The sequence below is a fragment of the Oncorhynchus clarkii genome, chromosome 30, assembly GCF_045791955.1.
Source record: "Oncorhynchus clarkii lewisi isolate Uvic-CL-2024 chromosome 30, UVic_Ocla_1.0, whole genome shotgun sequence".
NCBI lineage: Eukaryota > Metazoa > Chordata > Actinopteri > Salmoniformes > Salmonidae > Oncorhynchus > Oncorhynchus clarkii.
Genome location: NC_092176.1, coordinates 38,028,663 through 38,043,417, shown reverse-complemented (window position 1 = coordinate 38,043,417; position 14,755 = coordinate 38,028,663). Strand labels below are relative to the sequence as shown.

General features: G+C 43.6%; 1 protein-coding gene across 2 annotated transcripts in view; it reads left to right on the top strand.

Moving 5' to 3' along the window:
* LOC139389844 (protein prenyltransferase alpha subunit repeat-containing protein 1-like) overlaps positions 1-14,755 on the top strand; it is a 30,023-nt gene that overhangs the window by 11,271 nt on the left and 3,997 nt on the right. For both annotated transcript variants that reach the window (XR_011629435.1, XM_071136820.1), the window contains exons 4-6: positions 2,095-2,199; positions 9,374-9,614; positions 13,624-13,994. Coding sequence is in view for 1 of the 2 variants with exons in the window: in XM_071136820.1 (XP_070992921.1) it covers positions 2,095-2,199; positions 9,374-9,614; positions 13,624-13,994 (717 nt within the window). In the remaining variant the exon portion in view is untranslated. The remainder of the gene's footprint in view (positions 1-2,094; positions 2,200-9,373; positions 9,615-13,623; positions 13,995-14,755) is intronic.

Sequence of the window (14,755 nt, the reverse complement as noted above, 5' to 3'; positions counted from 1 at the left end):
AGAAATTGTCAAAGACCCCAGCCACATAGACAGTTCTCTCAACTACCACATGGCAAGCGGTACCGGAGTGCCAAGTCTAGGACAAAAAGGCTTCTCAACAGTTTTTACCCCCAAGCCATAAGACTCCTTGAACAGGTAACCAAATGGTTACCCGGACTATTTGCATTGTGTGTCCCCAACCCCTCTTTTACACTGCTGCTACTCTCTGTTTATCTTATATGCATAGTCACTTTAACTATACATTCATGTACATACTACCTAAATTGGCCCGACCAACCAGTGCTCCCCCACATTGACTAACCAGGCTATCTGCATTGTGTCCCACCACCCGCCAACCCCTCTTTTACGCTTCTGCTACTCTCTGTTCATCATACATGCATAGTCACTTTAACATTACCTACATGTACATACTACCTCAATAAGCCTGACTAACCGGTGTCTGTATGTAGCCTCGCTACTTTTATTTTCAAATGTCTTTTCACTGTTGTTTTATTTCTTTACTTACCTACACACACACACACACACACACACACACACACACACACACACACACACACACACACACACACACACACACACACACACACACATATATATATATATACACATATATACACATATATACACATATATATATATATACACATATATATATATATATATACACATATATATATATATATATATATATACACCTTTCTATACACCTTTCTTTTTCCGCATCATTGGTTAGAGCCTGTAAGTATGCATTTCACTGTAAGGTCCTGATATATTCGGCATTTCACTGTAAGGTCCTGTTGTAATTCGGCATTTCACTGTAAGGTCCTGTTGTAATTCGGCATTTCACTGTAAGGTCCTGTTGTAATTCGGCATTTCACTGTAAGGTCCTGTTGTAATTCGGCATTTCACTGTAAGGTCCTGTTGTAATTCGGCATTTCACTGTAAGGTCCTGTTGTAATTCGGCATTTCACTGTAAGGTCCTGTTGTAATTCGGCGCACGTGACAAATAAACTTTGATTTGATTCATATATTTTGTCACAGTAGACTTTCTTTAGACTAGCCTGGCCTCAATGTTTGACTTGGTAGTTGATTCTTGTTTCAGGCAGTTGTCGTTATAAGCTTAGTACTTAAGTTCATAAATGCAGTTGATTTTATATCAAGGGGATGCAAGACGTGAAGCAGCTGTTTTAAAATCCAGCTGTTTGCACACTGAAATTACACCTGATACCTGCAACTTGTGCTTCCAGTTTTGGCCAGGAGATAGAGCTAAATATCATATTTTAACCACATGCAGTGGGTAGTGGCTCAACATAACGGCAGTGTTATTCAACCCTCTTCCTGGAGAGCTGCAGGGTTTGGTTAAATCCCGGCACTAACACACCTAATTCAGCTAATCACTAGTCACCAAGGTGATTTAGTGTTGGGTTGTAATACTAGGGTTGAAGACCATTCCAGGGAGGTATTTTAAGGGTGTTTGACTCTGTGGACCGGTTTCCCAGACACAGATTAAGCTTAGTCCTGGAATAGGCTCAAATGAGATTATCAACTGACCAGGACTATGTTTAATCTGTGTCTCCTAACCTGTTGTTCTGTTGATGACATTTCCTTTAACATTGACCTGACTCCCAACACTCTCCACTGCCCTGTGTCTTAACACCAGTCAGCTCAGCTACGTGTTCCCCTGAGTTCAGAGTGAACCAACACCGTTAAGACACAGGTTCTCGCTTCAAAGACAACGCCCGGGTCAAATAATTCTGTCATACCAAATGCCGTATCCAACTGTCAAGGTCACAACCTAATCTGTGCCTGTTGTATTTTAAACCAAGACCTTGTCCAGAGAATGTAACCACAGTCAGCAGCCCTGCCATGGTCTATGTAGTCATAAAAAAATCTATTAAAAAATTACGAGACAATTTTTCTGTGTGTGTGAGATGATTGATCTATTCTTTTGGGAATTTATTTTATGTAGTGTTTCTTAAAACAAACAGAAGTACGCAAATAGCACACACAAAACTACAGTGCAGTAACATAAGATTCACATCAGGAGCATTTAGATGTAATGTCATTAAATAGTTCCTCTGTCTGCTCTGGCAGGAAGGAACTGCTACAATGTGGAGCCCTGAGTCCAGAGAGAGACCTGTACCTGGGAAAACTGGCCCTCACCAAGTTCCCCAAGAGCCCTGAGACATGGATACACAGGTAGGACTGGTGGGGGGGTGGAGTTTCCACGTTACCATCCTTTTGGTAACTTTTAGCTAGTTAGCTGTACCGGCACCAAATCTCCAGGCTTTTTCGTTCATATGTTGTTCTCATCTTCTTAAATGAAGCAATTTATGTTTTCAGCGTATGGGGAACAATATGTTTGGAACATTGAGTCGCAGTATCAAATCGTAATACATATATAGAATCGCAATGCACAAGTATCGTGATATGGTATCGTGAGGTCCCTGGTAATTCCCAGCCCTATAGTAACTGTGGCGATTTTACGATGCATGTCTCATCGCCAGTGGACCAAAATAGTGTGTATATATATAAAAGTATTTGGACACCCCTTCAAATGAGTGGATTTGGCTATTCCAGCAACGCCTGTTGCTGACAAGCGTGTAAAATCAAGCACACCGCCATGCAATCTCCATAGACGAACATTGGCAGTAGAATGACCTTACTGAAGAGCTCAGTAACATTCAATGTGGCACCGTCATAGTCGGTTTGTCAAATTTGTGCCCTGCTAGAGCTGCCCCGGTCTACTGTAAGTTCTGGTATTGTGAAGTAGAAACGTCCAGGAGCAACAATGGCTCAGACACCAAGTGGTAGACCACACAAGCTCACAGAACTGGACCGCCGAGTGCTGACGCGTGTACAGCGTAAAAATAATGTCCTCGGTTGCAACCCTCACTACCGATTTCCAAACTACCTCTGGAAGCAACGTCAGCACAATAACTGTTCGTTGGGAGCTTCATGAAATGAATTTCCAAGGCCAAGCAGCTCCATACAAGCCTAAGATCACCATGCGCAATGCTAAGCGTCGGCTGGAGTGATGTGAAGCTTGCCACCATTGGACTCTGGAGCAGTGGAAACGTGGTCTCTGGAGTGATGAGTCACGCTTCACCATCTGGCAGTCTGATGGACGAATCTGAGTTTGGCAGATGCCAGGAGAAAGCTACCTACCCGAATGCATAGTAACAATTGTAAAGTTTGGTGGATGAGAAATAATGGTTTGGGGCTGTTTTTCATGGTTCGGGCTAGGCCCCTTATTTCCAGTGACGGGAAATGTTAACACTACACCATACAATGACATTCTAGACGATTCTGTGCTTCCAACTTTGTGGCCACAGTTTGGGGAAGGCCCTTTCCTGTTTCAGCATGACAATGTATGTCCACATACTTTTGGGCATGTAGTGTACTTCAGTGCCTCTAAAGTGATGGTATTTAAAGGTTCCACTGTAAATACACACATATACACACTCTGACTCTTGCACTGGACTCGACTCACACATGCTTCACTGACACTCCAACACACACACACACACACACACACTATATTTTATATTGACTCCACATAGACACACTATGTTGTGTGTGTGTGTGTGTATATATATATATATTGCTCAAACATATAAAGGGAACACTTAAACAACACAATGTAACTCCAAGTCAATCACACTTCTGTGAAATCAAACTGTCCACTTAGGAAGCAACACTGATGCTGGCGGGGGCTTTCACTCTAGTGGTAGCATGAGACGGAGTCTACAACCCACACAAGTGGCTCAGGTAGTGCAGCTCATCCAGGATGGCACATCAATGCGAGATGTGGCGAGAAGGTTTGCTGTGTCTGTCAGCGTAGTGTCCAGAGCATGGAGGCGCTACCAGGAGACAGGCCAGTACATCAGGAGACGTGGAGGAGGCCGTAGGAGGGCAACAACCCAGCAGCAGGACCGCTACCTCCGCCTTTGTGCAAGGAGGAGCACTGCCAGAACCCTGCAAAATGACCTCCAGCAGGCCACAAATGTGCATGTCTGCTCAAATGGTCAGAAACAGACTCCATGAGGGTGGTATGAGGGCCCGACGTCCACAGGTGGGGGTTGTGCTTACAGCCCAACACCGTGCAGGACGTTTGGCATTTTCCAGAGAACATCAAGATTGGCAAATTCGCCACTGGCATCCTGTGCTCTTCACAGATGAAAGCAGGTTCACACTGAGCACATGTGACAGACTTGACAGAGTCTGGAGACGCCGTGGAGAACGTTCTGCTGCCTACAACATCCTCCAGCATGACCGGTTTGGCGGTGGGTCAGTCATGGTGTGGGGTGGCATTTCTTTAGGGGGCCGCACAGCCCTCCATGTGCTCGCCAGCGGTAGCCTGGCTGCCATTAGGTACTGAGATGAGATCCTCAGACCCCTTGTGAGACCATATGCTGGTGCAGTTGGCCCTGGGTTCCTCCTAATGCAAGACAATGCTAGACCTCATGTGGCTGGAGTGTGTCAGCAGTTCCTGCAAGAGGAAGGCATTGATGCTATGGACTGGCCCGCCCGTTCCCCAGACCCGAATCCAATTGAGCACATCTGGGACATCATGTCTCGCTCCATCCACCAACGCCACGTTGCACCACAGACTGTCCAGGAGTTGGCGGATGCTTTAGTCCAGGTCTGGGAGGAGATCCCTCAGGAGACCATCCGCCACCTCATCAGGAGCATGCCCAGGCGTTGTAGGGAGGTCATACAGGCACGTGGAGGCCACACACACTACTGAGCCTCATTTTGACTTGTTTTAAGGACATTACATCAGTTGGATCAGCCTGTAGTGTGGTTTTCCACTTTAATTTTGAGTGTGACTCCAAATCCAGACCTCCATGGGTTGATAAATTTGATTTCCATTGATAATTATTTGTGTGATTTTGTTGTCAGCACATTCAACTATGTAAAGAAAAAAGTATTTAATAAGAATATTTCATTCATTCAGATCTAGGATGTGTTATTTTTGTGTTACCGTGTGTGTGTGTGTGTGTGTGTGTGTGTGTGTGTGTGTGTATATATATATATGTATATATATATATATATATATATATATCACATATGACACACAATTCACACACAGACGCTCTTTCACACTCTTCACACGCAGCTGCTACTGTGCTGTTTATTTATCCTGATTGGCTCGTCACTTTTTCCCTAAATGTACATATTACCTCAACTGCCTCGTACCTGTTTTTATTTTGTCCAAATTTTCTTTGAACTCTGCATTGTTGGAAAGAGCTCGTAAGCAACAGATGGGAGAGGGGGTGATGGAGAGGAAAAAGGGTGGAGAAGGACAGAGAAACAGAAAGAGGGAGAGAAACAGAGAGAGGGAGAGGGCGATGAGTAAGATATTTATTTTGAGACTGAATGGAGCAGGTCAGCCTAATTCCCACAGTTTACCAGAGAGAGAGAGGTAGAGCTATATTACCCCCAAACATCTGTGCCGTGCAAGGTCATGGCGTGGCTGTTGTGTGGGAATTGTTACATCCTGTCATTGTGTGCTGCCTGCCGGTGAGGAGGTTCCAGATGGGGGTTCCACCTCTAGCTCAGTGGTCTTCCATGTCAGGTCTGTAGTGGGGTCGCCCCCAAAAAACTCAAACAAAAAAAGTTACCATAATTTTAAGGCCACAGATTATTGTATGTGACAATATATATATATTTTTTAAAGATAATTAGAAAAATACAACTTATCAAGTCAATGTATTTATTTGGTTTATTTTAATTTTAATAAGAGATGAAAATCTATTGAATTGAAGGTTATTTGCTGATGTAAAAATCTAAATGTAAAATTTTTAAGGTTGTCATTAGATTTGCGGTGGGGTTGCGGGATTGTTTTTGCCCAAAAAATGGGGTACTCATAATTTCGAGGGAAAATAAGAAGTTTGACTACCACTGATCTAGCAGTAGCATGTGAAGAGGGATTATTATGTCATAGTAATGGAGGATGAAGACACACTGTACCAGTCAAGTTTGGACACACCTACTCATTCCAGGGCTTTTTCATTTTTACTATTTTCCACATCGGAGAATAATAGTGAAGACGTCAAAACTGAAGTAACATATATATGGAATCATGTAGGAACCAAAAAAAAGTCTTAAGCAAATCAAAATATATTTTATATTTGAGATTCTTCAAAGTAGCCACCCTTTGCCTGGATCACACTCTTGGCATTCTCTCAACCAGCTTCGTGAGGTAGTTACCTGGAATGCATTTCAATTAACAGGTGTGCCTTGTTAAAAGTTAATTTGTGGAATTTTTTTCATTCTTAATGTGTTTGAGCCAATCAGTTGTGTTGTGACAAGGTAGGGATGGTATACAGAAGATTGCCCCATTTGGTAAAAGACTGCCGTGTCTTTGGCTATGCCGGATTAAGTGATATGACATGCTATTCTATCAAATAATTTCTCTGTAATTAATATTACCTGATTTAAGCTATTCAGGTAAATGTAATTAACTAGAAAGTCGGGGCACCACAAAATAATGTTTAGAGCTGTTACCTTCCGAATAAAAACTCTTAAAGACCTAGTAATATTTTACATCAGTAGCAGTCAATATTTAATTGTCAATTTATTCAGTCTCATCTGAAAGTTGTAAATTCTTGGTTATCTTCATGAACCATGGCTAACAAGTTGAATCAGCAATACAAAATGTGGTTTAATTATTTATTTACTAAATATCTAAATAATCACACAGAATTACATCTACACAGAATGGATCATAATTTGTAATCAATATATGTCATAAAGGATAAAGTCCCTAGCGGACGGAACAGATATGACGGCTGGTTACACAAAGAAAAGGCGGCTGGGTTTTGAATGAAAGAGCGGGAAGACTGAGGATCAAAAGTATTTTGCCTCTCTATCGGGCCGTAGGCAGCTATGCTATCGTAAATACATTATCTTATGCATTCTAAATAACCAGCCATTTGAAAAAGGAAAATGCAATAAATATTTACTCTGAGCTGTGCTTCGGTAGATTGGGTTGTCCAGCATGGATTTCTTGTCCTCTGAAGAATGTCTAATGGTGAACTGGAGGGTGGTAGAATGGATCCTCTGTCCGTCCTCTCCTAGCCCACGTTTACAGCGGCTAACTCAATGGCTAGGAGGTATCACGTCTGGAGTGAGTAAGAGTTCAAAGTTCATACCAAGTTGCCATACTTTTAAGCTCGTGCTATATTCTGGCTGGTGTAGTCGAAATTCATCCTTTCGGCATGTCGATCATCACCTTCGCATTGAACACAATGCTAATTTCGTTAGGTTATTATCTGAGCCCTTTTAACATAGGACCGTCATCCTCGGAACAGGAAGTTGAATTTTCGTCAACGGGTTTATATAGTGGTGAAAGAAAGGCGTGTTTCATAGTTTACAACCCATGTCTGTTCACTTGGGCGGGGCCTCTGAGTGAGCAGAGTTTCTCTGACAAACCATTCTCTCATTTAAGAAGCTAAAATTACATTTAATCTTTTCACAAATAGTTTCATATTTAAACATTTAGATTGCACAACAATTCAATGTGAATCTGATAACTATAATGTGTAGATTTTCCAAGATACAGTTTGTCGTCCTATCATCGGTAATCATGTCTCAGACGCCAACTGATCGTACCAACGCATATTTTCAACTGGTTGGATTACCGAAATATGGTTCCGTTTCCCACCTTTTGATGTTACCAGAATCTCTCTGTTAGCAAAGGGCTTTTCAAGAGTCAACTCTATAGAGTAGAGAGCGAGAAACGGGGGGTGGGGGGGTGGTATTTATGTGGGTCAAAAACCTCCCCCAACAGGCCAAAGGCATGACAAGACCAAGTCCATATTATGGCAAGAACAGCTCAATAAGCAAAGGGAAATGATAGTCCATCATTACTTTACGGCATGAGGGTCAGTCCGTACGGAAAATGTCAACGTTTCTTCAAGTGCAGTCGCAAAAACCATTAAGCGTTATGATGAAATGGGCTCTCATGAGGATCACCACAGGAAAGGAAGACCCAGAGTTACCCTGGCTGCAGAGGATATGTTCATTACAGTTACCAGCCTCAGAAATCAGCAATTAATCGCACCGCAGATTGCACCTCAGCATCAACTGTTCAGAGGAGACTGCGTGAATCAGGCATTCGTGGTCAAATTACTGCAAAGAAATCACTACTAAAGGACACCAATAAGAAGAGGAGACTTGTTTAGGCCAAGAAACTTGAGCAATGGACATAAGACCAGTGGAAAGTTGAGATTTTTGGTTCCAACCTCCGGTGGCTCCCACATGAAGTTTGGAGGAGGTGGTGTGGGGGTGCTTTGCTGGTGACACTCGAGGCACTCTTAACCAGCAAGGCTACCACAGCATTCTGCAGCGATACACCATCCCATCTGGTTTGGCTTAGTGGGACTATCATTTGTTTTTCAACAGGACAATGACCCAAAACACACCTCCAGGCTGTGTAAGGGCTATTTGACTATGAAGGAGAGTGATGGAGTGCTGCATCAGATGACCTGGTCTCCACAATCAACTGACCTCTACCCAATTGATATGGTTTGGGATGAGTTGGACCGCAGAGTGAAGGAAAAGCAGCTAACGAGTGCTCAGCATATGTGGTAACTCCTTCAAGACTGTTGGAAAAGCATTCCAGGTGAAGCTGGTTGAGAGAATGCCAAGAATGTGCAGAGATCTCAAGGCAAAGGGTGGCTACTTTGAAAAATCAAATGTTGATTTAACACTTTTTTTGGTTACTACATGGTTCCATATGTGTTATTTCATGGTTTGGATGTCTTCACTATTATTCTACAATGTAGAAAATAGTAAAAATAGAGAACCTTGAATGAGTAGGTGTCCAAACATTTGACTGGTACTGTGTGTGTGGTGTGTGCGCACACACACACACACACACACACACAGTGCTTTCAGAAAGTATTCAAACCTCTTGACCTTTTCCACATTTTGTTACGTTAAAGCCTTTTTCCTAAAATTGATATAAAAAAATAAAACAAATCTCAATATACAATACCCCATAATGACAAAGCAAAAACCAACAGCCTATCACCAAACAATTGACGAGTCGACTAATTGGGGTCAGCCCTAACTCCAAACGACATCTCATCTTACCAGCAAAGGGTTTAGCAGCGTGAGAAGACTGTGATTGCCCCATGTATACAGAGAAATGCTATGGGAGTTGATATTTCACTGAAGTAGCCATCTTGTATTGGTGTTATCCATGTTGTGTTTGTGTCCTGGCTCTGTTGTTTAACCAGATGCTTAGGTTGTGGTTGGTTCTGTGTTTAGGGCTGTTGTTTTGGGATGCCAGCCGAGGGTGATTGAAGTGCGTGTGTGTGTGTGTGCCTGCGTGACTCCAACATGTCCCCTGTGTTTTCAGACGTTGGATACTACAGCAGGTGTTACGGGAGTGCTCTTCCCCCGGGCCGGACAGGAAGGAGCAGGGGGATGGTGATCGACATGACGCAGCAGAGAAGACACGTCTGAGTGAGCACCTCCACAGGGTCCTACACGAAGAGATGAAGGTGTGTGCCGACGCCGCCGGCCGTTACCCTAGCAACTACAATGCCTGGTCGCATCGTATCTGGGTTCTGCAGAACATGGCCCCGGGCAACCTCAAGGTAGGAGTAGGACGAGATGGGCTCTACATATGTCTCTCTCTCCCTTGTTTCTTTCTCCATCTTCATCTCTCTCAGCCTCTTAGGCTATATTTATTTTAATTGTACACGGTCTCTGTTAAAACAACTGCTCTTTCAATGTAACCTCTCTGGGTTCTAGCAAGGCAGGCAGCTAGCAGGTCTTATACTGTCAGGAAGGTAAGGAATCCTGACCGACCGGCCGCTCTGTGTGTCAGTCAGTAGGGTCTATAGTGTATCACCAACAAGGACAGTGTGTCTCCAGCCTCTCTGCCTCACGTCTCATCTCTCTCTGGCCTGTCGCTGTGTGACCATGACGATAGGACCTTTCTGGTCCATTGAACTGATCTGGGAACAGCCAACCCCTCTGTACTGAGCCCTAGGGATTTAAAGGTGTATGGAGAGTGTTTTATTGTGCCTCAGTGAACACATGGCTTGTTTTTAAGCCGCAGTGGCATTCCCAGGATATGGAGTGATGCAATGGTAGGACCAGGGATATGGAGCGATGGTAGGGCCAGGGATATGGAGCTGCAATAGGCACTTCTTGTTATTGGTTAGATGCCCTGCTCTCTGATCAGCCATTGGTGTTTGGGTTATGCAATGGCTGATGACATTTGATTGGTTGAATGTCTCTACATTGTCTTAAAGGTTCGAACAGTCATTCTGATTCCCATGTAAAATAGCCTTTTGAGTGGCTAAAATATCTACAATAATATTCTGTGGGTTAGAAATGCTCAAAATCAACCAAATATTTTTTTTCTTTGTAAACAAATTGGGTAGATGTTTAATTATTTTTGCTGACACCCTACAGTATAATGTTGGCACCAATCTATATAAAGCACACGTAGGGCTGTTAGTGACCATATTACTGCTTCACTGGCAGTCATTCAAAAATAAGTCATATTTCACCTTTATTTAACCAGGTAGGCTAATTGAGGACAAGTTCTCATTTACAACTGCGACCTGGCCAAGATAAAGCAAAGCAGTGCGACACATGAAATAAACAAACGTACAGTCAATTACACAATAGAAAAGTTTACATAGTGTTTGCGAATGAAGTAAGATTAGGGAGGTAAGGCAATAAATAGGCCATAATGACAAAATAATTACAATTTAGCAATTAAACACTAGAGTGATAGATGTGCAAAAGATGAATGTGCAAGTAGAGATACTTGGGTGCAAAAATATTATAATATGGGCATGAGGTAGTTGGGTGGGCGATTTACAGATGGGCTATGTACAGGTGCAATGATCTGTTAGCTGCTCTGACAGCTGATGCTTAAAGCTAGAGAGGGAAATATGAGTCTCCAGCTTCCGTGATTTTTGCAGTTCGTTCCAGTCATTGGCAGCAGAGAACTGGAAGGAGAGGTGGCTAAAGGAGGAATTGGCTTTGGGGGTGACCAGTGAAATATACCTGCTGTAGCAGGTTGGGTGCTGCTATGGTGACCAGTGAGCTGAGATAAGGCATGGCTTTACCTAGCGAAGACTTATAGATGACCTGGAGCCAGTGGGTTTTGCGATGAATATGAAGCGAGGGCCTGCCAATGAGAGCATGCAAGTCGCAGTGGTGGGTAGTATATGGGGCTTTGGTGAAAAAACGGATGGCAGTGTGATAGACTGCATCCAATTTGCTGAGTAGGGTATTGGAGGCTATTTTGTAAACTACATTGCCGAAGTCAAGGATCGGTAGGATAGTCAGTTTTACGAGGGTATGTTTGGCAGCATGAGTGAAGGATGCTTTGTTGTGAAATAGGAAGCCGATTCTAGATTTAATGTTGAATTGAGATGCTTAATGTGAGTCTGGAAGGAGAGTTTAGTCTAACCAGACACCTAGGTATTTGTAGTTGTCCACATATTCCCAAGTCAGAACCGTCCAGAGTAGTGATGCTTGACGGGCGGACAGGTGCGGCCAGCGATCGGTTAAAGAGCATGCATTTAGTTTTACTTGCATTGTAAGAGCAGTTGGAGGCCATGGAAGGAGAGTTGTATGGCATTGAAGCTCGTCTGGAGGTTTGTTAACACAGTGTCCAAAGAAGGGCCAGAGGTATACATAATGGTGTCGTCTGCGTAGAGGTGGATCAGAGACTCACCACCAGCAAGAGCCATATCATTGATGTATACAGAGAAGAGAGTCAGCCCGAGGATTGAAACCAGTGGCACCCCCATAGAGACTGCAAGAGGTCCGGACAACAGGCCCTCCGATTTGACACACTGAACTCTATCTGAGAAGTAGTTGGTGAACCAAGCGAGGCAGTCATTTGAGAAACCAAGGCTTTTGAGTCTGACGACGAGAATGCGGTGGTTGACAGTCGAAAGCCTTGGCCAGATCAATGAATACGGCTGCACAGTACTGTCTTTTATCGATGGCTGTTATATCGTTTAGGACCTTGAGCGTGGCTGAGGTGCACCCATGACCAGCTCTGAAACCAGATTGCATAGCGGAGAAGGTGGGATTCGAAATGGTCGGTGATCTGTTTAACTTGGCTTTCGATGACCTTAGAAAGGCAGGGTTGGATAGATATAGGTCTGTGGTCATGACCACAGTAAATATTCCACGATAATCTCCTTTTATGCACTCTGAACATGCTATGGTAGTGCCCAACTTGCTAATGACCATCAGGTCCTGACGGCCTGGTACTCGGGGCTCTATTGTCCCTCTAACCACTCTGACATCAATGCAAATGCAATGGAAGACCACATCAAACACCCAGTCGCTATTCGAGTGCACACGGGTGACATGTATTTTTCCCCTGCCTCTGAACCTGTCTATTTGATCACAGGCCATACTAAATCAAAACTCATTTTACATATTAGTAAAGACAAGATTACGGTGAGAATAGTCTGATGGGTGAAAATGTGATCACTTGATGAGAGAACAGCTGTGCAGCCTGAGGCAAGGAACAGAGAGCAAGCTTTTTTCATTTTTTTCCCCCGCAACCTTCTAAAATCATCAATATCCTGTAGTCGCATCATGCAGCCCATATATGCCTAGATTTCATCGCAGTGCTAGCTGTGCCACCAGAGATTCTGGATTCGAGCCCAGGCTCTGTCGCAGCCGTGTACAGTGTTTCCTCCGACACATTGGTGCAGCTGGCTTCCGGGTTGGATGTGCATTGTGTCACGAAGCTGTACGTCTTGGTTGGGTTGTGTTTTGGAGGACGCATGACTCTCGACCTTCGCCTCTCCCGAGTCCGTACAGGAGTTGCAGCGATGATACAAGACTGTAACTACTACCAATTGGATACCACGAAATTGGGGAGAATAATTGTAAAAATATTTTACAAAAATAACAGCCACTTCATATGTGCACTCGCTCCAGAATGGGGAAAAAATATCCTTTCTATTTTATTTATAATATTCTGTTCTGTTGAAGTGCATTTTCTTAATATCATAATATTTCTGACTAAAATAATGGATTTATTGTAACGGTGGATATCATATAGAATTTTATGTGTATTTTCCAAGGCCCGCAGATGCTAAACATGTTAATGTTAATTAACGGTCAGTTACTGTGAAACCGGCAGTTATTTGCATTACAATAACTGGCTGACATAATGTAATGACCGCCACAGCCCTAACCACACCCATGTCCGATGTTGGTTACAAAGCGGTATTTAAACTAGGTAATAGAATATCATGTTACCCTTGGTGTATTAAAATGAGAGTTAAGGGTGAGTTAAGGGGGGGGGGGGTGCGTGTGTGTGTGATCAACTTTATCAGTTTAGAACCAACATAATTTTTTTTATAATTTTGTCATCATACTTTCATCTGGTTTCATCCAAATGTCGTCAAATTTAATCTTTAATTTCCTTCTCTTCTCTGTGAATTTGCTATTGTATTCTGCTCCAGAATAATGCTGTGCCCTTCGCTTGTAAAAAAAAAAACTCCCATGTGAATGAAACTGGTGAATGAAATCACCCATGATGATGAACATACCATGAGATTAATGGTTATGCATATGGTTAGTGCTGTAAGACCTGTCTCCTCCTTCCAGGTCCTCCATGATGAGCTCTCCTCTATGCGTCAGTGGGTCTCCATGCACGTGTCGGACCACAGTGGCTTCCACTACCGCCAGTTCCTGCTCAAGGCTCTGGTCAGGGAGCTCAGCCAGTCCCTGTCCTCCTCCTCCTCTCCCCAGCACTACCATCCTCAGCCCAGCTCTAACCCTAGCCACAGCCCCCACAAAGCCAACCCCCACCACCAGGCCAACGGAGAGGCCACAGCAGCAGCCCCCTGCCCCTCTCCCCCCTCCCCAGAGGACCTGGCCTCGGTGCCGGCATTGCCCCAGCTCTTCCACCAGGAGGTGGAACTATGTACTGACCTCATCAAGTCCTTCCCGGGACACGAGACACTCTGGTGTCACAGGTACGAGCCTACAAGACAATATTACCACAGACTAAAAGGGAAACCCAGATATGTCACGTGGCATAAATCTCAAGCATGCGTTTAGAACTTCCACTCACCACCAAATATGGTCATGAGAGGAAGTCCAGTGGCGGGAAATGGGATAAAATGGAGCTAGATAAAAACCTGTCCGACATTCTGCAAATTGTCATCAATGAAACATTTGATCTCAATACCATTTTCTGTTCCCAAAACTATAATCTGTTACGAACAGTGCACTTTGGAGACTTGCCCCCTTTCTACAAGTTTGAAAGAGTTGCATTGTTTAGAAGGAGTGCGAGGGTAAATTGAGTTATTTCCCCACACACACTTCAGAGTAGACTTTGCCTAATGGAAATGTGCAAATGCATGCTAAAACAGGCCATTTGGATATCTCACAAGCTCGTGCTTGGCTGTGCCCGCCTCCTTTCCATCCATTGGAAACGACACCAATACGACACCAATCTTGGGTTAGTTATTAGTGTCTTTTAGATATTACTGTCACTCAACCTGGGACTACAATGTTAGCCAATCACAGAACACATTTTATATTGACATGCTCTGGCGTCACAGGTAAGAGCATACAGGAACTCCATGTCTCTTTATCTAGGGTGTGGCCTAACTCCAGCCATAGCCTTAGTCATAGATACTGTACAGAGTTTGTCTCTCTACCTTCCATATTGGTGGCAAATGCTTTATTATGACAATCATGTTTATTTAAGCAATAAGGTGCGAGGGGGTGT